At 37.0% G+C, this 25084-nt stretch overlaps 2 protein-coding genes across 3 annotated transcripts in view; one reads left to right on the forward strand and one right to left on the reverse strand.

Annotated features, from left to right (window-relative positions):
• Positions 1-3617: 3617 nt before the first annotated feature.
• Positions 3618-15131, reverse strand: RIBC2 (RIB43A domain with coiled-coils 2). Of its 2 annotated transcripts, XM_026050312.1 has the most exons (7): positions 15015-15131; positions 12545-12626; positions 10974-11318; positions 10114-10232; positions 5658-5885; positions 4693-4859; positions 3618-3756 (listed from the first exon to the last, which is right to left on the reverse strand). In XM_026050312.1, the coding sequence occupies exons 1-7, from the start codon at positions 15129-15131 to the stop codon at positions 3675-3677; spliced, it is 1140 nt and encodes a 379-aa protein (XP_025906097.1). In that variant the 3' UTR covers positions 3618-3674. The 2 variants fall into 2 exon arrangements, with proteins under 2 accessions (XP_025906097.1, XP_025906098.1); XM_026050313.1 differs by lacking the exons at positions 12545-12626; positions 15015-15131 and adding an exon at positions 12495-12542.
• A 264-nt stretch (positions 15132-15395) lies between these two features.
• Positions 15396-25084, forward strand: part of SMC1B (structural maintenance of chromosomes 1B) — a 30908-nt gene continuing 21219 nt past the window's right edge. The window contains exons 1-9 of the mRNA XM_026050373.1: positions 15396-15618; positions 16793-16981; positions 17916-18028; positions 19187-19390; positions 19749-19987; positions 20265-20523; positions 21984-22124; positions 22812-22894; positions 23858-24065. Of these exons, the coding sequence (XP_025906158.1) occupies positions 15510-15618; positions 16793-16981; positions 17916-18028; positions 19187-19390; positions 19749-19987; positions 20265-20523; positions 21984-22124; positions 22812-22894; positions 23858-24065 (1545 nt within the window). The 5' untranslated portion in view covers positions 15396-15509. The remainder of the gene's footprint in view (positions 15619-16792; positions 16982-17915; positions 18029-19186; positions 19391-19748; positions 19988-20264; positions 20524-21983; positions 22125-22811; positions 22895-23857; positions 24066-25084) is intronic.

The following is a 25084-nucleotide window of genomic DNA, read 5'->3' on the forward strand; positions in this document are numbered from 1 at the left end:
CCTCCTTAGCATCACAGACATAGTGTGCTATACCTATGCCATCAAGGCCATTCTAATATTTATCTCCCCTTTTATGTTCATTCATAGATCCAGTCTGCTTTTTTTGCTACATGAATCTTGTCTACAGCAAAACTAGAAGCAAATAAAGTAAGTGAAATTACACGACAGCTTACAGGTAGCAACCTACAGACAAAAATATCTGCCTTTGCAGCATGGAAATAGCTGTTGATGTTAAATATATACTGAGATTTCCAATGTGCGTATTTAAGTCTAAAATGTGCTCGTAGATCTGTTTGGTTAAAACTATAGTTCCTCTGCAAAAGTCAGCAAAACATTATTTCATAAATATCAAAAAAAGTCTTGGCAAATGACACAGAATCAAAAATATAGTTTAAACTTTTAAGCTTTGAAAAACAAATGGATTAAAGAAGAGAATAAAATGAGCATACAAAGCACAGAATAATCATTAGCCTTACAAATGAGATGAGTTTTGCTTTCATTAACATTCCTGAACTTAATCGTTTTAGAACCTTATGTTTTATCTTGTCTTTATACAAAGGTAAAACCCATGCTTGCTTTCCTTCAAAGGAGAAAAAAATCGAAGTCCATCTGTAACATAATATGGATATTCAAAGAAGTCTAAAATTTAAAATGGATAAAGTACTAATACTAATAAAGTTTAATGAACTTACTCTTCCATAGTCCTTCCAGGAGCAAGTGAAAAAACCTTGTACAAATATGATACACATCATTTTCAATTTTGTTTTAAACATGAGCAATAGTTTCATGAAGAAGTAGAATACTGGACTCCAATCACTGTAATTTTATTCATATATACATTATCCAAGATTATTAATCTAAAGTAGATATCAGTAGTGCAGAAAATTGATAAGAGACAAAATCTGAAACACGTATTTAAACATGTTAGGTACTGATTGCCATTTTCCTCCCTTAACACAAATCGTACTCCCTTATCCTAATGACTTCAGTAAAATACTATGAGGAGCATCTGAACATGTGGATGATTTTGCAGCACCTAAGCAACTAGATGCAAAAACAACAGTAGGAACTTGTAATAGTGAAGAGTGTGAGGAAGTTCTTAGTACTCTGCAGAGAGGATACTTGGAAGGGCTTTGGATAATAGCTGAAAAAACAGACATCCTCTTGTTTGTTGCACAGCCAGAGAGGTTCAGTGCAGTTGGTGSATCTCATCACCACAGACAACTGACAACAGGTATTTTTTGCCCAAAACAATAAAATGGCAAAATAARGTTTCATTTTGCAAAAATTCAAGTAAAATACATTTGCATAAAACATTTAACCCTTTTTTACTTTGCATTAAGCATTTTTAGTACAACTTGATTGTTAACATGTAAAAATCATTTGGGGTTTTCATAGTCTGAAACAAGTAGATTATAATTCTTACAAACTATTCTTGCAAATATTACTGTTGTCATTAAAGTTTTATATAGAATATCATAATGCTGCAATATGCTTCTCAACTATGAAACTGTCAAATTCCTCAATTTCTATCCAAAGTTTATTCATAGCATAACATATTCCTCTTTGGGTCTTCATATGTAAGCAGAAGTTGCATGAAGTTGAGTAACTCGGCACAAAACTGGCTCCAGAGTATTAAACTGCACACCCTTCCCAAGTTTCCCCCAACTTCACGAATTGCATGGAGATAAGGCAAGGAAGTTTTCAACACTATTAACTTCTCTGTCAAGTACCTGTAACTCAAGGGCGGGACGGGGGTGTAGAAAAGTGAGCATGACATATCAATCACAGTGTTAATTTAACTTAAATTGTTCTTGATCTGCTACAGATGGCCTGTTGTTTTGTCCTTCCTGTCCCCTTTGGTGGCCTTTACGACAAGCAGCATTCTTGCTATGACTAACTTGATACCATCCATGGCCACATGAGAAAGGTGTCTCTCCATGYGTGAATCCTAGCCTGACAAATAAGAAGCCTATGCTACCACCATAATCTCTTGAATATCATCCCTTCTTACCTCTTTGTAGTCTCTCTCATCACGCAAGGTGCGGTGTGATACTCTCACCTTTGCCAGACCAGCACATCCTGCCTCACCTTCCCTGCCTGCCACATGCTTCAGTATCTCTTTCCCAGCCACCCTGCTTTTCTACCTTGTTTCTATCTATATGCAACTAGTTCCAATTGTACTAGTATACTAACACTGGTACATTTCTTCTCGCTGTAGGTTGCTCTCCCCCAAGACATTTCTTTACCCACTTGCATATTCTTATTACTTTATTTTTTCTTATTACTTTATTTTCCCTCCTCTCTTCTGCATCTAGAGGGATTAACAGGAGTGTCTTTCCCAAACTTGGAAACTTCTTTCCTAACTCAGAACTGTTATTAGTTATTCAGCCTGCTCTCATAGGTCACTACTTTGGATGAGCAAACGGACCTTTTCAAACTGAGTCCTCTTTCAAGGAGGATTCCATAGTCAAACATCTCAAAATCATCCTAACTATTATCYATCTTGAGAATCATATATTCTTCAGTATTTTCACAAAGACCAAAATAATTCACTAGGGTTTACTTCAGCCTCAGTTTCTTTAAACAGCTTTCCTAGCTTTGTGGATTTATCCTTAAACATGTYGGCAGAATTTGAAGCTATCATTTATCCTGACAAGGACAATCAATGGATTCCATGCCAATATCATCATTAAGTTTTTAACTCATGTTTACACCTCAGATTCTGGCCAACTACAAGTACCTATTTCTGGATCTACTTGCAATGAATGGTCTATTAACTAAGGGTTCACAATCTCTTAGATATCTTAWGTTTTCATAGAAATGTCTGGTCATCTCTCATTCTTTCTTCTGTTCTGGACCATTAAGTCTTCTATTTCTTTCGCAGTCTGTSTGTGTTATCTCTTCTATGCCATGATGGGAAGTGAAGTGCTTCTGTGAATTACACTGCATGATCTAAGATCTTCCTTCATCATCTTGTTTGGCATGCTCTTTTCTTTCTTCCATTGTGTCTTATATTCTCCCTAAACTCTCCTCTAGAAGGACACTGTCCTCAAATTGTCTCCATTATTTCTAATCAGTCATGGAATACATGCCCCATGGATGCAGTTACTGTAACACGTTTCATTTCTGCATCACACCTCAATGCTACGATTGCCTCATCTTCTCTACTTGTTTCTACATTTCTGGGAAAAAAAAAAAAAAGAACGTATGCAGCCAGCTTGCCCATTTCCTCCTCTTTTGCTTGCTTATTTTTTAACCTTCTGCCTACGTCATCTTTCTTCCCTCACATAAAAGGCACACGGTTCTGTTACCTGTGCTCTGTGTCAGGTAGCACTCCTTCTGGCCAACATGCATCAAGCAGCACTGCATTTTCAACTTTAATTTCCTTCCAGGAATTGATTCCTGAAGTCATGTGTAACATTAATACTGCACTTAAGCCTGAGATACAATGGCCAAACAACCTATTAGCTACTAGTACTTCTTGATAAAAACAGTCATGTTTAAAAATTATTCCAGCATTTGTCCTCTTAGCATAAATATGCTCTAAGAGACCATCATCTGAGTGCACTGTTGGAGCAAGGAACAAACAAACAAAAAGACAATGAGCTGATAAAATTATGAATTTTAATATTTTACATACTTGTATGGATTTCAGTGATATATACAGAATTTCATCTGCTGGTTGTATTAAACTGTGCATAATACTCTGCTGTTGGAACATTGGAATATTCTTCTTCTTTAAGCTGCATGTTCCTAGCAATAAATGAAAAGCACAGTTAGTATTTTAACTTTCGCATTACTAAGAGGCTTACTTGAGGAACCTAAAGAAGATGCAATACATAAACACTGAAAAACATTCAGAATATTTGAAATTGAATTAAATAATGGTAATTCAAAAATGTATGCCATGTCTCACTGTAGCACAGTAATTCTGCTTTTCTTCTGAAAATAAAGTACAATTCAGAATGCTTGCTTTTAGAGTAGGAAAGCATCRGGTATTGGGGAGTCTTCTGAAGATATGTATGCAAATACATAAGGGTTGGCCGGAGAAGTAGGGGRAAAAAAAATCTGGATTGGGAATAAGGATGGTTGGAACAGTGAATCACTTGGTTTGACTCCGTCATGACAGCTCACATTCCGTTCAACACTATCTTTCCCCTTTCTCATCATGGCAGACACAGGACCTATCCACTAAGACCCACCCAGTAGTAAACTAAAGAACCATGAAGTTTTGCCATACACTATGAAAAAGCTGTTTGCATGATTACCCTAACCCTGAGCCATTAGATACTGGAAATTATATTGAGGTCAGTAGATACACATACTTTTTGTTCCATAAATCTAAGGTAAAGCATTGTTTTGCACCCGATAATCTAGTTTTCTGTACATTTAATTATGTTTATTCTCTATCCATATAACCCTAATAGTCTGTTCTTAAATGGAACCCATTTAAGTAGCTTGGCTACTATGTCCTATCTGTATGCTAAGAACAGTCATAACCTACTTCATGAAGACTCATCTTTTTAATAGTACTGCAAAATACATACTTAAGATGATTTTTTTAAGAGCTTAAACTACTAATAAGTTTAATAAAAAATACAAACATCATACAATAAGTTTTCTGAARATGGATCTGTTGTCTCAATGGCAAAGAGACTGAGAATAAAGCAGTTCTCTTTCTGTACTTACTTTGATTTCTGCTCYTGGGACAGCTCTGCATTTACGCTATCTAGAGCTCGGCGCCACTCTTGGGTCTGTCGTTGCTGCTGCCGCTCTAAAAGCAACTCTGCTCTGGCAGCCTGCACACGTTGCCTGTCCCACTCGGCATTTCTTTGGTGTTCTTCCTCTTTCAGTCTCTACGGGAATTAAAGAAGTGCTTCATTTTCTCTTTGTTCGAAGACAAAACAGTCAAAAGGTCTTACTGGTAAATTCATCAACACTGCYTATCTTTTCTGAACACTAGAGGTAGAAGCCTGTGTTGAAGAGAGAAGCCAGAGATTAGGAAGCTTCTACAGATTAAAGATTCCTTTACCAGGAAGCAAATGAGACTCCTACCTCTGCACAAAGTAGGAAATTCAGGATCAGGCAGAAGGTGCTAACAAGCAAGATGAGTTTTGAGGGACTAGCAGCAAGATTTGAAACTTCTTGAACTTCACTTCTATCACCTGCCACTAGACATTGTTAGGGGCAATTACTGATAATGTTTATTTTTTTTCCACCCCAGAACCTTTTTCCATAGTTTTGAGCGATGRTAGAAAGAAAATCTCATTGCATTCAAGAAAATTCAAGAGTGTGAAATACAGTTGGTCACTGATGAACACTAATCAACTGAAATCCCTCATCAGCATTAATAACTCRCCCTATCCAAAGAGATTTTTGTTAAAAAAGAAAAAAAAAAAGTTACATACCTGATAGGAAGGTCACCCTACCACTAAATATCACCAGCCTCGTTCCTAACCCAACCTCAGGGGTCCAGCTGCTCTCTGACATTTCTTTAAGTCCAAATGATTAAAGTCGGAGCAAGATCAAGAATAACTGAAAAGACAGTCTTAACGTGGCATATGCAGGACAGTCTTTAAAATATGTTCTTCTGGGAACACGTCTGTAATACTATTAAAACAAGGAGTAGGAAACACGTATATGAGGTTAAATACCTGTTTCTCTAGGATTTGTTGCTGTTGAGAGTTACGGATTGCCATCAACTGATCCCGACTCATTCCCTTCCATCGATCTGTCATCACACGATGGCTCCCCAAAGAACTAGCTGCTTGTTCTGGGTTTTCGCAGAGTAAGTCACCTTGAAGGAGGCTGGAAATTTCAGCCATGTCGTCCTTCATTGTCTGATATTTTTCTAGCTTTTTTCTCTCGGCCAGTTCAGCAGCCTAAAAGTTGGTGAAAGGAGGGAAGCTGCAGTGCATCTGACAGAAAATATTAACTAAAAATACAGAAGAGTTAGCACATTATAATACACTTCTTTCCAACTTGCATACAGTTGTCAACAGCTTCACATGATTACTACCGCCAGGACCTCGTGGTTTAAGAAAACTGAAAAAACAGAACTTAGTTTTTTAATGCTGTCATGCCACAGGGAGTCAGTAATTTGGGGAAAACAMTTTATTTTGTAAAAAAGACAGGATTACATAAAAAATAATTTCATACAAACACACAACATTAAACTCATTCACTTTGCCCATGCATAATGTAAGCTCCCATTGTTATTTCTAATACTACAGCTGTATTCAAATAATATGCATTCCCTAAGCAAATCACTGCTCCTAATGCTCAAAACAATTATCTTAATTCCTTATTCAAAGGAAATTTTCTTCTTTTTCTTCACAGAAGAATCTTCTGTGGTATAGAGAGGTAAGTGGAAAATGAGTAGGCAAAGTAATTAGAACACATAACCAGCTTTGAGAATGACAGGCTCTCTACACACAAATGGAGTAGCTTGTTGCTTTACAAATATTACCCAGATGAAAAATCCTAACTGGGCAAGCAGAGTGATCTTACACCACACACCACTGGAGGAAACTGCACACTCGGCTTCATCTCTAGGTTCATATTTATGGATTTTGAATTTGAATGATAGCAGCTCTCCCAAGCATCGTGTCTGTAAACTACCCAAGAGCAACATTTATTTCTTTCGGTCAGATATGGACAATGACCTACTAGAGGTCTGAGAGGAGAAGAAAGAACAAATAATTCTAAGTACCATATCCTAGATTAATGAACACCATGGCTGAAAAGAGCTTAGCCATGGTGGTTTCCATCAAAATAACAAGAGTGGCTGGAATGTAAACAAACTAATAAAAGATATATATCTCAATAATTCCTTTTTGAGTTTGCAATGATAAACAGTCTGAGCTACAGTTTAATTCAGATAATGACAAAATCCATTTAAAATAGATACCAGCTGTTAAATGAGACCAYACACTCTTGTGGAATAAGAAAAAAGAGTCTCTGCTTTTAGAGAAATGAAAATAAAGCAAGCAAATTCAGATTCAAATGGCAAAAGATCAAATTCAGACCTAGCAGTTATCATAACATCTTGCTACCATAACATGAAATAATCATTTGAAAACAAAAGGTAACGTTTCAATCTCAGTAAAGTCAATTGGTCATTTTTTACTAGATTTTTTTTTCCCCTCAAAATGCATTTCCCTGAAGTATTTCCCCTTTTTTTTTTTTCAGGAAGAGTCAACAATAATTTACTAGAGCAACTAAGAGATCACAATTGGAGAGGAGGATTTTGGAGTAGATAACATGGRTACCCAGAACTCCAGAAATTTTCAGTCTTGGGATCTTTTTGAACAGTGAATCAGAGTATTTCATAAAATCATAGAATGCCGAAGGTTGGAAGGGACCTCAGAGGTCATCGAGTCCAACCCCCCTGCTCACGCAGGCTCACCCAGAGCACGTGGCACAGGGCTGCAGCCAAGCGGGTTTTAAAGATCTCCAAAGAAGGAGACTCCACAACCTCGCTGGGCAGCCTGTGCCAGTGCTTGGTCACCCTCACAGTGAAGAAATGCTTCCTTAAGTTCCTGTGGAACTTCCGATGCTTCAGTTTGAAGCCATTTCCTCTAGTCCYATCCCTGCCCACCACTGAAAAGAGGCCGCCCCCTCCTCCTCACTGCCTCCCTTGAGGTATTTATACACGCTGATCAGGTCCCCCCTCAGCCTTCTCTTCTCCAGGCTGAACAGGCCCAGCTCCCTCAGCCTTTGCTCAYAGGGCAGATGTTCCAGGCCCCTGATCATCCTCGTAGCCCTGAGCTGGACTCTCTCCAGCAGCTCCACATCCCTCTTGTCCTGGGGAGCCCAGAACTGGACACAGTCTCCAGATGTGGCCTCACCAGGGCTGAGTAGAGGGGGATGATGATTTGGATATGTACTTTTAGCTTAGCTACTTATTGAGCAAGTATTTCAGCTCTGGAAGTGCCCTGAAGTATATTTTATCTTACAGAAAGTCATTTTGCACAAACCTTGAATTTTATCAATAACTATTAGACTATGATAACCAATTATTGAAGCTTCAAGTATGTACTTTATTTTAAAGGTCATTTTACACTGATCTACCATAGATCTTTAGAGTTTGCAGTTCTGCCATTCTAAGTATGATGAGCCCCAAGTTTCAGAGCTGTTTTTGGAACCTTACTTGAGGAAACCATCAGCTCTGTGCATAGCCATGTACATTGCCCYGCTAAGCAATAATAAATGACTATATAAAAGACACAGATGAAACAGACTAAATCTGATGCACTTTCCAAACAAAACCCCTAAGTAAAAAAAAGAAAAAAAAACAGCATAAGATGGAAAAAGCAGATGTATAAACATATTCTCCTGAAATTATTTTAATCTTCCCTAGCACTAAATGCTTCTTTTGCTATTGATTTACAAGTCGGAAAGCCAAAGAAGAAAGCTAGTAGTTGTTAAGGCAGGAACTGAAGATTCTCAAAACAAAACAAACAAACAAAAACACATCCTCCCTTTCATTCAAAACACCTTGGAAAATTTCAGTCCTGTTCTATATAAAGCAAGATGGCTCTTTCTGATTTCAGAAACAAAAATTGGTGAATTTGGTCCACTTAAATTGGGGATTCCCAAATATTATTGTCCTTAGAATCTGTATCTGCAACAGTAAGATTTTGATAAAGAATCACAACTGCATGTCCAAAAAAAATCAAAAATTGCAGTCAGCACACGGAGTACCCTTCATTGCTGTTACTTGGCTTTCCAAATTAAAACCATTACTACTTATGCAGGAAAGCATGATGTTGGTAGAAATAGTTGCTAGTTTAAGCTAGTAGTCAAAATCTTCTGTTATAAGGACTAAAGCAATTCTACTTCTCTATAGCAAAACTTCTCTTCCTGGCAACACATTCTCGAATGAGAGAACATCTGAAGGGAAAGATAGCATTTAATTTTCCAATGTCCATATGCATTGGGCCCCTATGAAAATCCTTCACTGATGCAAAAGATGGCATCAGACTTCTCAGTTAATTGTCACGCTTATTAATCCCCGAAGAACAAAGAGAACAATTAGAAATAAGCTTGTCAGCAAAAAATTTCTGTAAGMAGTCAAACTACTGTCACAGGAGGTGGTAACATCCTCTAATGAAGGCAGTGCTGAAKAGAAATACATTTTCAACCATTTGCGAGGATCCACTACTTACAGATAGTCAGGTTTTTTGTTTTGTTTTATTAATCCTCTAGAGACACCGGCAACCTTAAGGCAATTGAAGTTTGGCTTATGATGTGACTGAATGAGCTTAAAAAGCTAATTCAAGCCTTATAGTTTAACCAAGCTAAAAGGGTTCACATAACCCGTGTAACTTCTGTACTCCAGTTGATATTCTTTAAACTAGCATTAGCCTGCGTGTTGACAATTCCTTAGAAGCTCTCAAGCAGYATAATTCCACCTCGTGAGGCAGAGTTTTTCCCTTACTACTAAAGAAAAAAAAATTGCAAATATAGTCTAGTGTTAAATAACAAAACAGTAAGCTGATCCAGGGGGAARCCCAACGGGAAAAAGAAAAGGCTACCACACCAGTAAGACAAAGTACTGAAGCCTGTCAGATTATGATACTAAGGCAAATACTAAAACATGACATGAGCCTATTCTCCAAGTTCCAAGGCATGTTCAACAAACAAGGTAAACAAATACCAGAGGAGTCCAAATGCCAAAAGTGGTGTCAGGGCATTAAGCTGAGCYATAGAGACAAAGTTACTGATAGCAGTATTTCCACACCGCCAAAGGAGAACCAAACAGACACAGAGTACTAAGGYCATCATATGACAGAAATAAAGCCAGAAAAAGTTTGAGTGGCTTCTGCTCTACCTGAATTTACAGACCAGAGGTTTCAGGAGTTTGGGGTTGTCTGACTGAATTTTAGTCAGCAGGCTAAGGTCTTGAACTGAAAATTCTGGCAGAGAATAACTACATTTTGGTAGAAGATGAAGCGAACAAATTGTATTTTCCAATTACTGAAACAAGCTTGCTCAGAAAGTCAACCGCTAAGACAGCTTTGCTGCAATATCATTATTCATTGCATGTTTATATATTGTTCTCTTATTTTCCTTAATTTTTCTTCAAAAAGAAAAAAAACAATTTACCTGAGCTCTGTTAAAATCTTTAGTAGCTGCACAAATAGCACGTCTCGTCTCTTCATCTGCTCTTTGTAGTTCCACAGCCTTTCGGTCAAGTTCAAGCCTATCCTTGTCATAGAGATCATCTAAATTAGATTAAATTGATATTTAATTAATATTCACGAAAATGATGTGCTATATGTACATGCCATTGGAAAAAAAAAAGTACTGATTAAAAAGCTACAAATATACTAAGTTATATAACTATTTCCACATCCCATCACTGAAGATTTACTTTTTAGAATTTCAGGTAACTCAAGAAATCAGTTTACGATGTAACCCACCTTGTTCTAACACTTAGAACAAAAGACAAAACTCTGCGTTAAGTATTGTAAACAATACTTCTTCATGATGTAAAAAAAAGGTCATAAAAAAATTTGAATTGTATTTGTCTATTCTAGAATATGTGAAACTGGAAAACTTGCCCTGATGAAGTAACTCATTTAACGTGAAAAAGTTTTTCCAAGATGTCCTGACTTTCATTTGGGCTGTGCAACAAAAAAGTAATGCAGGTAATAATACAGCTACCACACAGTATTAAATAAAGATATATTAAGATATATTAAATGTTAGAATGCAAAAACTCCCGCAGTATTCCTAAAAGCTGCAATACTGAAAATACTAAAATATTCCTGTGCTGCAATCTGACACTTTAGACTATACAGAATCACTGAATGGTTAAAGTTGGAAGGGACCTCTAGAGATCATCTAGTGCAACCTCCCTGCTCAAGCAGGGACACCCAGAGCATGTAAATAATATAGTTTTGTCAGGTAAATCACAATTTCAAAATAGCAGCTAAAAATATCCTTTTGTCTTCTTTAGTTACCTGATCTCTTTTTATCAGCTAATGCATTCCTCAAGTCCCTCTGTTGCTGAAGAGACCATTCCCTTAATTGCTCTTTTTGAAATATCATTCTCTGAGCATAGTTTAAATCTTCACCCATAAACTTCTGCAAGCCAGACACACTACACCGAGGATCGCTGTCTGAAAGTCGAGCAGGAGTTTCCTTCTTCAGGGCTTGGGGATCATACAGGTCAAATTCACGTCTTGTTTCTGGCTTCTGAAAATTCTTCCGAAATTCACCGATAGCCTTATTTATGTTTCGGATATCATTTTTTTGCTGTTCTTCTAATAAACACATGATCTTGTCATTTTGCTTCATTTCATTGGCTACAGGAAAAAAATTATGGACAGCATGAAACTACAGGTTTCAGAAGTCACCTTTTCAACCTTTAGACCATAGGAAAAAATTTGATCTATATAAACATATCTTGTGTTAGCTATATACAATTATAAAATTCTTCTTTTCTGAATCAATTATCTTGTTAAGTATCTTGCTACAATATAATGAAATGCAGGTGAATACCAATTTCTAGAATTGTGAGATTTCATTAAAAAATGAAGTCTTAATTTAAATGCATTAAGTTGTCTACTCAGAAACAAAAACATAGGGCTCTCAAATGGGTGGGATATAGGCAACTGCTTCATAGTTTCAATTACTTTTTTCCCCTCACTGAGAAGAAAATTTAGTTTAACACTAACAGCTTTTGAAAGAGCTTAACACCTCTTAATCAAAATGCTGCAATTTATTKAGTAGAGAAAGCATATAATCTAGACATTTAAATATAATTAACAAAAAAAAAAAAAAATCTTTGCCAGATTACATATTGCTTCTGGCAGTTTCCTASGAGTGAGATTCTGGCAGGAAGTGTTCCAGGCATCGGGGCCTCACAGGGTTTGGAAGTCAGTGAACGTGGTTGAAATACTTGCATGGGTATGTGCTCTGACTCAGCAACAGCTCTTACAGTCACAACATACGTGAGTCATGTTTCTAGCAAAAATATTCTACAGAAAAGACCTCACTGAGAAACAGCCAGCAGGAATACAGCCTAATTAAGCAACAAAGCAGGTAACAACTTTGCTGCTATTCTCAAAGGAATAGTATTAAGTCTTTTTTTTCCCCCCCCTCCCCCCCTTCCTTTAATCCATATCTTCAGATCTCTCAAACAATACTATTTATTACCCTTTATTAAAAGACAACACCGTGAAACCTCTGGCCTTTCCATTAGGAAATGTCTACTGCTTAAATCACAGCAATATAAATCCAATGAGTAAGCCCATATCTCAGATGCAGTTAGATGAAAACAGGTACTATATCAATGCAAAAACATTGACATATGCAGGACTGAATATGATAGGGTTCAGCTTGCATGTCCCAATTTGAAGAAAGGTCTACAACTGTGCTATCGCATATATTGCGAGATTCAGGGAGATAAGCTCCATTTGGAAATAAATATGGCAGTTCAAAAGACACCAAGGGGAAGGGAAAAAAGAAAGATGGTAAACCTGTTCATATATAACTGTATATGGATATATGCCATTATTTTTGAGAATACCAAGTTTCTCATCTTCTGCTTTTTCTGTTGCTTCTTGAATTTTCCTCTCCTTGATCTGGGCATCCAAAGCATCTTTATCAATCTATCAAAATAAAAAAGGAAGCTCTGTAAGAGATAACAGCCTAGTGTGGCACATACAGAGCCACTACTAACAGAACACATATGTACACATGGCTGTTAAATGTAACTAACAGATAAAGATAAAAATCCCCCCACAGCAGTATTTTTGTTCACCTCAATTTAACTGTGACTGCTGTATTTTTCATGTCAAACCAGAACAAGATATATTTACATGATATACAGAGCTACAACATATATATTTGAAGTCGCGCTACACAGAATACATTTTCCCCAGTATATTTGGCTTTTCTGCTTCCAGTTGCGGTTTCTTGCTTTTCTGCTTCCAGTTGTAGTTTCAGATCATCAAGATTACAGTAAGTACAGTAAGTAGAAAGAAACTTTTGATGGAATTACAAGAAACGGTATTAAGAGTTTTTTTTTCTTTATGTCTGCATTAGCAGATTTTGGGAATAATACAGGCAAGTAAACACACTGACTAATGCGTACAAATTCAGCTACGTTATCCGTTCTCTCCTATTTGTTATCTTAGTTTTCAGTAAATGGAAATGCAGCTGTAAAAGCTTTCCCAGCCACAAAAAGCTGCAGATTTAACCTGAGCATTTAGCCATACCTTGCCTAAGACTAGCTGAAACATTAGTGATTTTAAGACTTAATGACATGCTAATGGCATTAAAAAAAATCTCCTTCAACAAACATTTAAAGCGCTAATTACTAATTACTTTTCTTTATGTATAATAACACATATGAATGAAGAGGTATTTTTAATTTTCATTTGCCTATCCATCTGAATTCTTTGGGGGGAATTTCTGATTTTAGTGAGAATTAATGTTTAATTCTATATATGAAGGGAACTCAGTCTTGGATTATTTTTTCATTTCTCAGATGAAAAACATRCTACAAAAGTCAAGGTAAGCAGTCAAGAAAAGAATAAAGTCTCTCAGTTTGCAGTCAGCTTTCCAGCTAGTATCCTGTCTCCATGTTTTTAAACTACTCAAACTTCACTGAAGAATCCTTGTGCTTTTATAACTCATGAGTTTTGAGTYGAGTCAGTGACAAGCACTCAACTAAACTGAAAATAAAAAACTCAAACCAAAAGCAGACTCCTTTCCCAAAGGGAGAAAAAAAAAGAACAGAGAGAGAGAAGACAGGTTCTAAAAGCACATGTGAATTACAGATATAGTCCATCTTCGTCTTGATTTCTTGATTCTACATGCTCTGCACTTGGCTTAATTTCAAAGCACAAGGCAGCCCCTTCTGCCAGCAGTCACTGTTCAGATGAAAAACTACAGCTTATTTAACATAATCAAAATATTTATCAAATTCCTCCAACACACTCTCCTTTTGAAATGTTTGTCTCATGTGAATGGATCCATCAAAAGCTAATAAGCTACTTCTACAAAAAAACTTGGGATTATTTTCAGATGGTGTAACAGTATTGCTCAAGGAAGTACGGAATTTGTAATTTRCATTTAACTTTTAAGACTCTAGGACACAGTATGTTTCAGAGCAACCGTGTGCTTCCAGATGATGAAGTTGAATGCCTCGCTACACCCATCCCACACCCACCAGGAGAGGTTTCTGCACCAGGCTGTCCCATGTGCCAGGATGCTGCAGCATGAAGATAACCTGTCCAGTTCATGAATCAAGAGCTGTTGCTTTGCTATGCAATTCAGATGACTATCACATAAATCACAGAGATAAATCCAAGGCTCTTGCACATGGATATCCTTCCACTGGCATATTGAGATTTGTTGCAATACCTTCCATCAGATGGATCAAACCGATGTCTGCTGCACTTCTACCAGTCCAATGAAGCCAACAGACTGGACCTATTTTCAGGTTCTAAATTTGCTCCTCCTCCATAACCGTTCATGCATAAACTAGCAACACATTTATACATGATGTGTTTGTACATCAGTTTTATACTCATGAAAGTGGCCCAAATGAACCTGCTAGATTTGGCCCCGTACAGAACCAGGAGCAGTTGCAGAACTGCTTCCAGAAACAGGGCTCTTGCAGCAGCCAAACCACATTTTAGCGAGGCTCAAACAGCTCAGAGATTAAAAAAAAAAAAAAAAAAAAAAAAAAAAAAAAAAAAAAGTTTATTGTATCATTTACCGTTTCATTCCTCACTGTGTTTGCGGAGCCTGCAGGCTTCTGGCTTACCCCAAAGTCAAATTCCATTAAGTTAACTCCTACCTCCATGCTGAACCATGGTGCTTGGCGGGCTTCTCCTTTTAAGGAGAAGTCACAATTGGCCCATAAGCAGCAATCCAGCCCAACTCCCCCCAAATCTCCTCACTCCTGGGGAACCTTGATGCTCCTCCACCTGCGGCCCTTCAAAAGGGCAGTCCTCTCTCAGCGCCCCCAGACTCCGAGGGCGCCTCACCCCAATAGTCCGCCGGCGCACGTCAAAGACGCGGCTCCGCCGCTGCAGCTCCCGCTGCCGCCGCCGCTCCAGCGCGGCCGCCTCCTGCAGCTCCCGCTGCCGCCCTCGCTGGCTCATGGCGCCCGCCGCGCCGCGCGGGCAACGGCCAAGCGCGAGCGCCAACGGCCGCGCCGCAACACACGGGTCGCCATGGGGACGGCGCCCCGCCCCCAGCCTTGCGCCGGCCAATGGCGTGAGGCCGCGTGCCTCGGGCGCCAGGCGGTTGCGGGACGGGGGAGGGGACGGTTGGCTGGACCGTTGGCGAGGCGAGGCGAGGCGAGGCGAGGGTGTTGGCGCGCCCTCCGCAGGGCAAATAAATACAAAAATCAAATATAAAACAATAAAAAAAGAGAAATAAAGTAAAGGGAAATACGTTTTGGTTGTTTAGGTGTTGTGCAGGTGGAAAGTTAGAAGGCAGCTAACAGTCTGGGCTGCTCTTCCCCTGCTGCTGCAGGGATGGGTTACCTTAAGCTGCTGGAGATGCAGGATTTCAAGTCATGGCGTGGGCTGCAGGTTATTGGCCCCTTCATGAGGTTCAACTGTATCATCGGGCCCAATGGATCAGGTAGTGGGGCTGAGGAAAAAGGCGGGCAGGTGGAATTAGCAGCTGCAGGTGTGGGTTCTGTCCCATAGCTTTTATGGTGGAAGTTTCTGGTGCATCTGTCTCAGTTTTGGGGTCTGCCTCCCCCCCACACTTCACCTGTGCGAAGCCACTGGCCTGATAAGGAGGAAGCAGTTAGCTCGACTCAGGGAGACTAGAGGCTCTAGTGGGCCTGATTAGAATGAGCTCATAGGCCCAATGKGGACAGCAGCACAAGCAATGTTTTCAGTGCTCCTGGTCTGACCATCTTCATACCTTCTTTAACTAAAGGGTTGGATTTTCCATTCCAGAAAGTGGTTTGGGTGAAGAGAATTTGACTCCCAGCCCTCCCCTTTATTTTCCTGCCCTGTAGACTGAGCTGTTTGAAAAGCATCCATGACTTTTTGGCCGCCCCAGTTGGTAGCTCGGCTTGTTAAGGTTACATAAAGATGGTTTCACTTTAATTTGCTTGGTTGTGAACTGTAGCAATGGAAAGCTGCTTTTTCAGTGAATGTGTAGTCTTTGCCATAGAAGTGAATGCCTGTGAAGGGGAGATGAAACAGCCTTGCCATGGTAGCTGCTTTGGATGTTGTAGTTTAGGTTGCAAGAGCCTTTACTTGTAGATGAGAGTTGGCACTGCCATGCTCAGGGTGCTGGAAACTTTATTAAAAATTGTTCTCTTCCAGTGAAGATTTTCTAAAGCAAAAACAATTGCCAGAGAAAAAATGGGGTAGGACGTGGGGGCTACCTATGGAAAAGCTTTGAGGATGAGCTCAACATTTGAGCATAGTTAAACAACCTGTTAATGATTTAGATCTTGCTATTTCTTCACTTCATGTACACATAAAATGTGTGTGTTCCCACAGTGTAATAACCTCTAGAGATGCCTATCATAGTGATTTTTGGATTTAATGAAACAAGGAATTCGATTAACAATTAAAGAAATATCTATGTAACTGGGAGAGTCTTTAATATTCCATTATTCCATTAAATACTCCATTTAGGGAAAGATGTTTCACACTCTAAAAACACGTGTTTCTAAACTATAATGTAAAGCAGACAACCAGTTTATAATAAAAATAATCACAGATTTTTTAATTGTTAATTGAATTCCTTGTTTCATTTTTGCTGTGACAAAACAACTTTTCCCTTTTTTTAGGCAAATCTAACATAATGGATGCTGTTAGTTTTGTGATGTGTGAAAAGATAGCTAACTTGCGAGTTAAAAATGTTCGAGAACTTATCCATGGAGCGCATGTTGGAAAACCAGTTTCTTCTACAGCAAGTGTAAAAATAGTGTATTGTGAAGAAAATGGGGAAGAAAAATCATTTGCAAGAGTTATTCGCGGTAGGTAATAGATTCTATCGGACACTTTTTCGTTATATGATGTGCAAAAAATAGACACTGAGACTATGTAGCTCTGAGTTTCAAATGCATATTTTTAGTTGGTATTAGGTAGCTTAAGTCTGTTAGTCTTGAAGAAGTTTTTATAGTTCTTAAACAATATTATGGTAACCAGGTGTTACAATTCAAAAAAGAAAACATACTACAGGCAAAGTTAAAAGGTAACCAAATGATTAGTGTGTGGTTTGCTCTGACATTTTTGCTGTTGAAATGAGTGGATAGTGTAAGGTCTGGAGATTTCCGTTCTGAAACTTCTTTTTGCAGACACCAAAGCTGCTGTTGATATCTTTTGGAAATATGCAGCTAGTTTTTAATGCAAAAAGATGAAACAACTGAAATGAGCAAGGAAATATTTTTATTTGGGTGGGAGAGTTGCTTTGTTGGCAGCAAAATTAATGACTTTCCCAATAATCTTGTATTATGGCTGTGTGTTACCTACCCCTCTCACAGCTTCTCATAGACTGCAGAGTCGCACCTGCTCTGGTGCAGACCAGAGGTATCATATGATGTGCGTTTTTCAAAACGAAGTGTATGCTGCCTAGTTAACCAGCAGGCAAACTGAAAATACAATTGGGAAATTTATACCGAAAGATTGCTCGGTAGGGACGCTGATTGGCATCTCTCTCTAGTACCAACTGCATATTTTTACAGAAGTTACAGAATTTACATAATTATTTTTAGGGKTTTTTTTGTGAGTTGGTTGATGAGTTGGGTTCAAAAGTTACTGGGACCAGTAGTGAAACCCCGTGAGCTAAGAAGCGTATTTAAATTCCATATATTTATTCATTTGAAAAGCACTTTTTWAAAAAGTTATGTTGATCAGCTACTTAGTTAATTTTCTCCACTTTATAGTAATTGTTTTTTATTTCTTCTTTAGGTAGTTGTACAGAATTTATTTTTAATGATAAACCTATCAGCCGTTCTGCTTACATAGCTGAACTTGAAAAAATAGGCATACTTGTCAAAGCCAGGAATTGTCTTATTTTTCAGGTGAGCATTGAAGATACTTGGTAAAGAACACTTGAAAAATTCTGAAATTCTTTCATAGTAATGGCCAGTTACCTGCTTGACTTTAAAGGAAATAGTTTTAGATAGTTTCAATGTAACAAATGAAATTTTATCCTGACCTTGACTAGAACTGTAGAGTGAAATTGAAATTAAGCAGTTTTGTATGTGAGCACAAGAGCACTGGTAAGAAAGACACTAATCAGAAGAAATTATGTTATTTCTGTCCTGTAGTTTATATGATAATGTGTTTTTATTTTTTGAAGTTTTATGTCTTAATTTCTCTGGATGTTAAAGGTAGAAAAAGACACTAGCTGCATCTCAAAGCACCTTTATTATTCAAGATGCATAAAATTTTAACAAAAACCTTGTTAAACAGCAGAGTGAGTTAGCAATTGACATTTCTATTAGKCTATGACCTCAAAAATATTTAGCAATACAGGTCAAAATGCCAGTGCTTACAATGAAGATATTTCACAGAGATGAGTTTAAAATTCCAAAGGGAAAACTATTCTTTTTATCGTAACTCTATTCATGGATATTTGTTGGGATAATGGCTTTTATGATGAGGGCATTGGCTGGTGGAAAAACAGGATCACAAAGCTTGTTTCCTGCAGTCTATCTTCAGGAAGATATTCCTGCAGAATATCTTCAGGTCAGCCAAGGTTTGAGGCAGGTAACACATGGACAGAAATTGTACTCCCATTAACTGCTATGTTGGGGGATCTTCTAGTCCGTTGATTTCAGCAGATACACTCTTGAAATACTGGGTTTTGTTAGTTTTACTTGCATTGAAAGTGAATTTTAACTCCTTTAAGGAGGCTAGTAAGATATATTTTTGTCATTCTGATACTGCTCACAGATTTTTTTAGATAGATTTCTGAGTTTGAAGATGTTGTCTATAGTGAGTGTCTGAAATTTTAAAATGACTTAATTTTGAAGTGATGATAGGTTAATACTTAGATGTAGTGGATAATTGGTATTCCTTTCACTGCTGAAAMTTTCCCTGATTTTAAGCCAATTAACTTTAAATTCTGTTAGCTACAAAAATATCAGAAAACAGGTGTTATATGCACTTGAGAAGAATACAGCATTGTGCAAAATGACAATCTACAATGTTGTATTTTGGCAATTTTGTTTTAGGGAACAGTAGAGTCAATTGCAATGAAGAAACCAAAAGAAAGAACTCAACTTTTTGAACGAATCAGTAATTCATGGGAACTTGCGGAAGAATATGAGAGAAAAAAGAAAAAAATGCAACAAGCAGAAGAAGATGCACAATTTAATTATAACAAGAAAAAAAATGTTGCGGCGGAACGCAAACAAGCAAGAATGGAAAAAGAGGAGGTAATTCCAGAGTTAATACTTTCTTTGTCTGCTGAGAACATGGATTTAACATATTTTCTGGATTTTTAGATGAATTTTTCAATTTGATTCTATCAAATGCCATCTGCTTTCTTCAACTAATATTTTTCTTATAATATAATCCCTAACTTTTTAGAATGATAGAGGAATACATACAATAAATAAATGACAGCATAATTAAAGTAAGGATTGACTTACATGCCTGAGTTTTGTGATTAGTGCATGTTACTAGGTTTATAGATGCCAGTCCATCAAGTTATGTCACTTTGGACTTGAAATTAGAGTGGTGGTCATTAAATGGCCTTTTATTAAACTACAAATAACATTTTAATTTTGGTAGGCAGAGCATTACCAGATGCTTCTCAAGGAACTGAATGAAAACAGGATACAGCTGCAGCTTTTCCAGCTTTATCACAATGAAAAAAGAATTGACTTTCTGAAAAAAAGTTTGGATGAAAAGAATGGGGAGGCAAGACTCAAGAAAGACTCCCTATCTAGAGCTGAAGATGCATTCAGAGCCAAGAAAAAAGTGCTTGGTGTACTAAACAGAGACCAGCAACACATAGAAAAAGAAGTAAAGTAAGTTTTCCCACAAGAGTCTTTGATATTAAAACATAGTCTGCATTGGGAATTACTTGCTAAGGGTCCATTTCCTGATGAATGAGGCGAGTGAAATTCCAGTGCTATGGAAATAAAAGTTTAGCAGTTAGGTAATTCTAGATGTTGGTTTTTTCCCAGAAGTTTCAGTAATTCTATAAGCAATTTTTAAACTTGTTTGTTATAAGATTTTGCCATGTTTTCCTTCTTTTTATTTCTTTTTAAAATTAATYACCTGTGGGTATGTAATTTTTTTTAGGACACTAGAAGCATCTCTGATTCAGCAGAGGCCTCTCTATATAAAAGCAAAGGAAAACACTTCCTACCAAATTAAGAAAGTAGAAATGTCTAAAAAATCTTTAAGAGACAAAGAGAAATACTGTGATAAGGAAAAGCAAAATATAAAAGAACTGGAAACAGAATTATCCGATATTGAGAAAGCATGGACAGCATTTGAGAAGAAAACTGAAGAGGAGATGCTGCTGAGAGCAGCAGATGTTGAGCTGGAAGAAAGTCAGGTGAATCTGGAAGCCAAAAAACAAAGTATTGTTTATTAGTCAAGTCTGTGAAACCCACACTGATGACAAAGGAACCAATTCACTAGTAATCTGTAATATCTAGTGTTACAGTAAAATTCATACAAAAGCATATTTGTAGCTTTTGATTAGAGACTTTGTTTTAATGGAATGAAGGGAAGCGGCAATGCAGCCTTTGAGGTTGTATACTTCCTGTGAATGGGGAAAAAAAAATCTTAATCTCCCAGACGCTCCGAATTTGGGGCTTCAGTGCATTTGGAAATTTGCTATTGTGAGATGAGAAATAGTAAGCCATCTCTTTTAGCATGAGTAGTGCATCTTTTTTTCTAAGCAATATGTGAAGATTTATTAGAAGAAGCTAAGAATTTTATGGAAAGTTGGGAAGGAACATATGTAAAATTTGTATTTGCAACCATATAGGGCCCTCTATGCTTTAGTGTCACATCTGTGTRTAAGCATTCCAGAGCTTTCACTGCTTTTTTTGTTCTTTTTCATTGGAGTTTTGATGGTGAAATATAGGAAATGGGAGAGCAAAAATCCAGTAGAGTGTTGGGGGATTTTGGAGGGTTCATTTTTGAAAAGTCGCTTGTGAGCTGAGATAAAGAAATAAGTCTTCACCTAAAAACAAACAATAAGTCAACAAACTTCCCACCAACAAATGTATCTAACTGTTCATTGTTCATTTTGTACATCACCTTGCTTGTTGTCAAATTGAAAAATGAAATGGCTTAGTGATACTCACAGTTAAAAAAAAATTGTCTTTTGAACTATTTCCCCAGAAATTATTTTATTACCAAGTGTTAACTTCTTTTCTCCACTGTTGCTATTAGAATACTTCTGATTGATGAGAACCTCCAGGGCAGCTCTACTTGTTACTGCTCACTTAGTATCAGACTCTTAATCTTCTGCACTTCAGAGGTGTTTTTTTAAATTATGCTAAATTTTGTAGGTTTGTTTAAAATGCTATTTTATATGTTCACCTTAATTTTGTTTCATAACACAGGAATGTTCTATTCAAATAAAAATGCTGTAATTGTGAAGTTCAAAGATGCACCGTTTTGCAGTTAGGCAGCAACTCAGTGTTTACTTAGGGTTTGCTTTTTTTTTTTTTCTTTTTTTGCTTAGTTCACTTAGGTTTTTACCTCATGGTTTTTGTGAAATATCGTAAATTGTAAAGCTTCTTCAAAAACAAGACTCAATAGTAAGTGTGAAACAGTACTGCAGACAGGAAGTCAGCCTTAATTAGTTTTTTCTTGGATCCTTCTTTAATATGTTGTAATGGCTAATAGATTCAGTAGCTAGATATATCTTGTGGGTAGTTAGGTGATTTTCATAATCTTGATTTTTGTAAGGAAGGTAATTACTAGTGGAAAACATATAAGATGAGTCTTCCTATATTCAGTGGAGTGTGTTGTGCATTTTCTTTCATACTATTTGTCCAGTTGGAGMGCTACAAAGAGCTAAAGGAGTTAGCACGAAAGAAAGTAGCTACGTTGACCCAGCAGTTAGATAAACTTCGTTGGGAGCAAAAAGCAGATCAAGAGAGGATGACACTTCATCAGAGGAAGAAAAAAGAAATTGAGGTATTTGTATCAAGCTAGGATTACGTTCTACTGAGAAAAATATTATTTTTCTGTATGCTTTCTCTGGTTTAAATGCTTATATAAAGGTATTAAATGTTTTGATGTAAGCAAAAACCAGGAATTAAATTGCCAGGGTTTGTGCAATTTTCATATAGCAACACAGTTGAGCAAAAGGACTTCTAAGTTTGTTCAGAAAGTGGTTTTGTGTGCCGACACRGACAACTTATTTATCAAAGGTTGGAATCTGATATTTTACAGTTACTTGGAATATTTGCTTCAAATACATTCTGCTTCCTTAACTTGTATTTTTTTTTTCTGTCTGAAGTTTCCTACCTCTGTGGCATATCTATATGCCTCATATATATAAGGTTCATTTTGGACATAGCAGTGTTTTTGCTGAGATGTTCTTTAGGCTGACTCTGTGTATATGTGTATTTGAGTAACTTCTTGGTGTCCTGTCTACTAATGCGTGTCAGAGTGAATTTTTTTTTTTTTTTGGTTGATTGTTTTTGTTTGTTTGTTTTTGTTCTGAATAGATTAAGGGTTTTTTTTTTCTGCTTCCTTTTATTATTTCAGATGCTATTCAGTATCCACTATGAATTAATTGGGAGCTGTATATAGAGCTATAGAATTGCTTTTATCATCTGTTGGTTTTTAATGCATTTTAATGCATTTGTGATTGTATAGGAAAATATAAAACAGACTATGGAACAGATAGAAGAGTATAAGAGACGAGCAGAAAAGYTGGAAGAGTATACCAAAATGTGCACGTATGTTAAAAAAATTGAAAAGCTAATTCTTTGTATGTCTTATATTTTTAAATCAATGTAGCTGGTTTATGGTTCTTTTTAGTATTTTGACTACTTTAGCTCTCAGAGTATAAAATGAAGATATGTGACAACTCATCTGTATATTGTTTGAAACAATTTTATGATTGCCTCCTATTTCTTGTGGTGTACAAATGTGGAATCTATGTCACTGCAAACTAGAATTTAAGGCTATTGTACAAATTGTGAGTCAGAGAAGATAGTATTAGTGTAATTGTGCTGCTCTTGAAACCACTTAATATCTATATTGTTTATTAGAAACCTAGCTTAGTTCTGGCTCCTTGCCTTGTCTCCTGCCTAACTTGGACTTGTTAAGAAACAGGCTGCACGAGCCCATGTTGAGCCACCTGATATACCTGTGACCTTTTCCCTTTTTTGAGCAGGAAGTGATTTCCAGATATCTCTTCCAACCTGTGTTTTTCTTAACATCTGTAATGCAATTTGGCATGTACACAAGAAAGCTGTGTTCTGGACAGGGAGCAGGAAGTCAGTTTTKACTGCTACGATGCAAAATGATTTCAGTTATTTGTAGTTTTAGTAGTAGTAGTGGTAGTAGTAGTAGTAGAGCATGGGAGAGCTTTGGTGACTTAGACAGTTGTGTGAAGTAAGGCAAAATTTTGTCTGAGGATTCGCAGGTTTTTTTCAGCTTTATGTCAATAGACCTTTTGGTGATGAAGAATAAAGTAGTACTGTTCAATATTACACGCAGCCCTATGCTCTCTCTTGAACTCTAAGATGAAACCCTAGTATGTGCTATATAAAATACAACTCTCTAAGCAATTGTTACAGATGTGAAAAAACTTTCATTTTTTTAATAATCTGTGGCTATTGCATTACTTCAATTTTATAAACCAAAAGTGTATATAAATAAAATTATTGCTTTCCTATTTTTGCTTTGATTTGAAGTGAATTATTAGCAGAGAAAAAAGAGCAAGAGGAAATGCTATCAAAGGAAATTGAAAATTCAACAAGACGAATGGCTGAAGTGAATGAAGAATTGAACAAAACAGTTGATGAACTCCAGAATGCCAAAATTGATTACCATGAAGGAAGGCGTCAGCAAATGAAAGCAGAGATTCTGGAAAGTCTCAAAAGACTGTATCCGGATTCTGTGGTAATTGAATAGTCTCATTTATAAGTCTCATTTTAAAATTAAAATTTGAGAGTTCTAATTAATATTTTGTAAGCAGATACAGGAAATTGAAAGTATTTTAAAATTTAGGCCTGCAAAAAGGAAATTGAGATGCTGCTTCTGTATTTTTCTGTATTTTTCTTGTGTATTTCTCACACTTTTCTGAAGCGTGAAAAAAAACCAAACCAAAACAAAAACATTTTTCATCTTTGCTGTTGATATTTTTTTTTGTAATTGTAAGAGGGACCAGACAATTTGATTGCAGATAACTTAGTTTTTGTAAACCATTATATTGATAAATTGTATATCAACTCATGACCCATGATACTTTCAGCCCTGAAGTGGAGTTATGCAGGTTTGATGAGTTCTGTTTTCATTTTATGCAAAAATTTCAGGACGACCAGTCAAAATTCATGGGGAATCCCTTCTCCCCAGTAAGAAACTGTTCTTTGGTAAAATTCAACAATTGTAAAGCATGCTTTTTTTCATTTAGGTTCAGTTTGACTTAGGGCAAGACTGCATTCCTGTTTCAGTGGCCTTCCGTATGTGTGGTACGGAGGAGGGCAGGCCGAATGTTATTCCTGGGGTTCGGCCTCCGTAACTGAGAGCATCTTGCCTTTACGTCAGCGTGAGTTCATACACAGAACTCACACTGCAGATATCCAAGGAACAAAAACCGATGTCTGTGTCTTCAGTTGCAAGGAAAATAGTTTTGTATGGAGTTATCATGTGAGAAAAAAATGCAGATTTATGGGGAAATAGCTTAAAAATCTTATCAGAGACTGGTTAGTTATTTGGTTTTTCAGAATGCACATTTTTACAGAAATGACTGCGTTTGTCATTTTCCTCCTGCTAAGAGGAAAGTTGACAGACGTTAGTATGTCTTCAAGTGTCCTACATGGGATTTTGTTTCTGGCTGTTGAACACTGGACATGTGAGTAATACTGGAGTATCTTAAGAGATGTGTGATAATACTGGATTAATTTATTTAATGCCTATGG

The sequence above is a fragment of the Nothoprocta perdicaria genome, unplaced genomic scaffold (assembly GCF_003342845.1).
Source record: "Nothoprocta perdicaria isolate Ctin4 unplaced genomic scaffold, notPer1 scaffold_68, whole genome shotgun sequence".
Taxonomy (NCBI): Eukaryota; Metazoa; Chordata; class Aves; order Tinamiformes; family Tinamidae; genus Nothoprocta; species Nothoprocta perdicaria.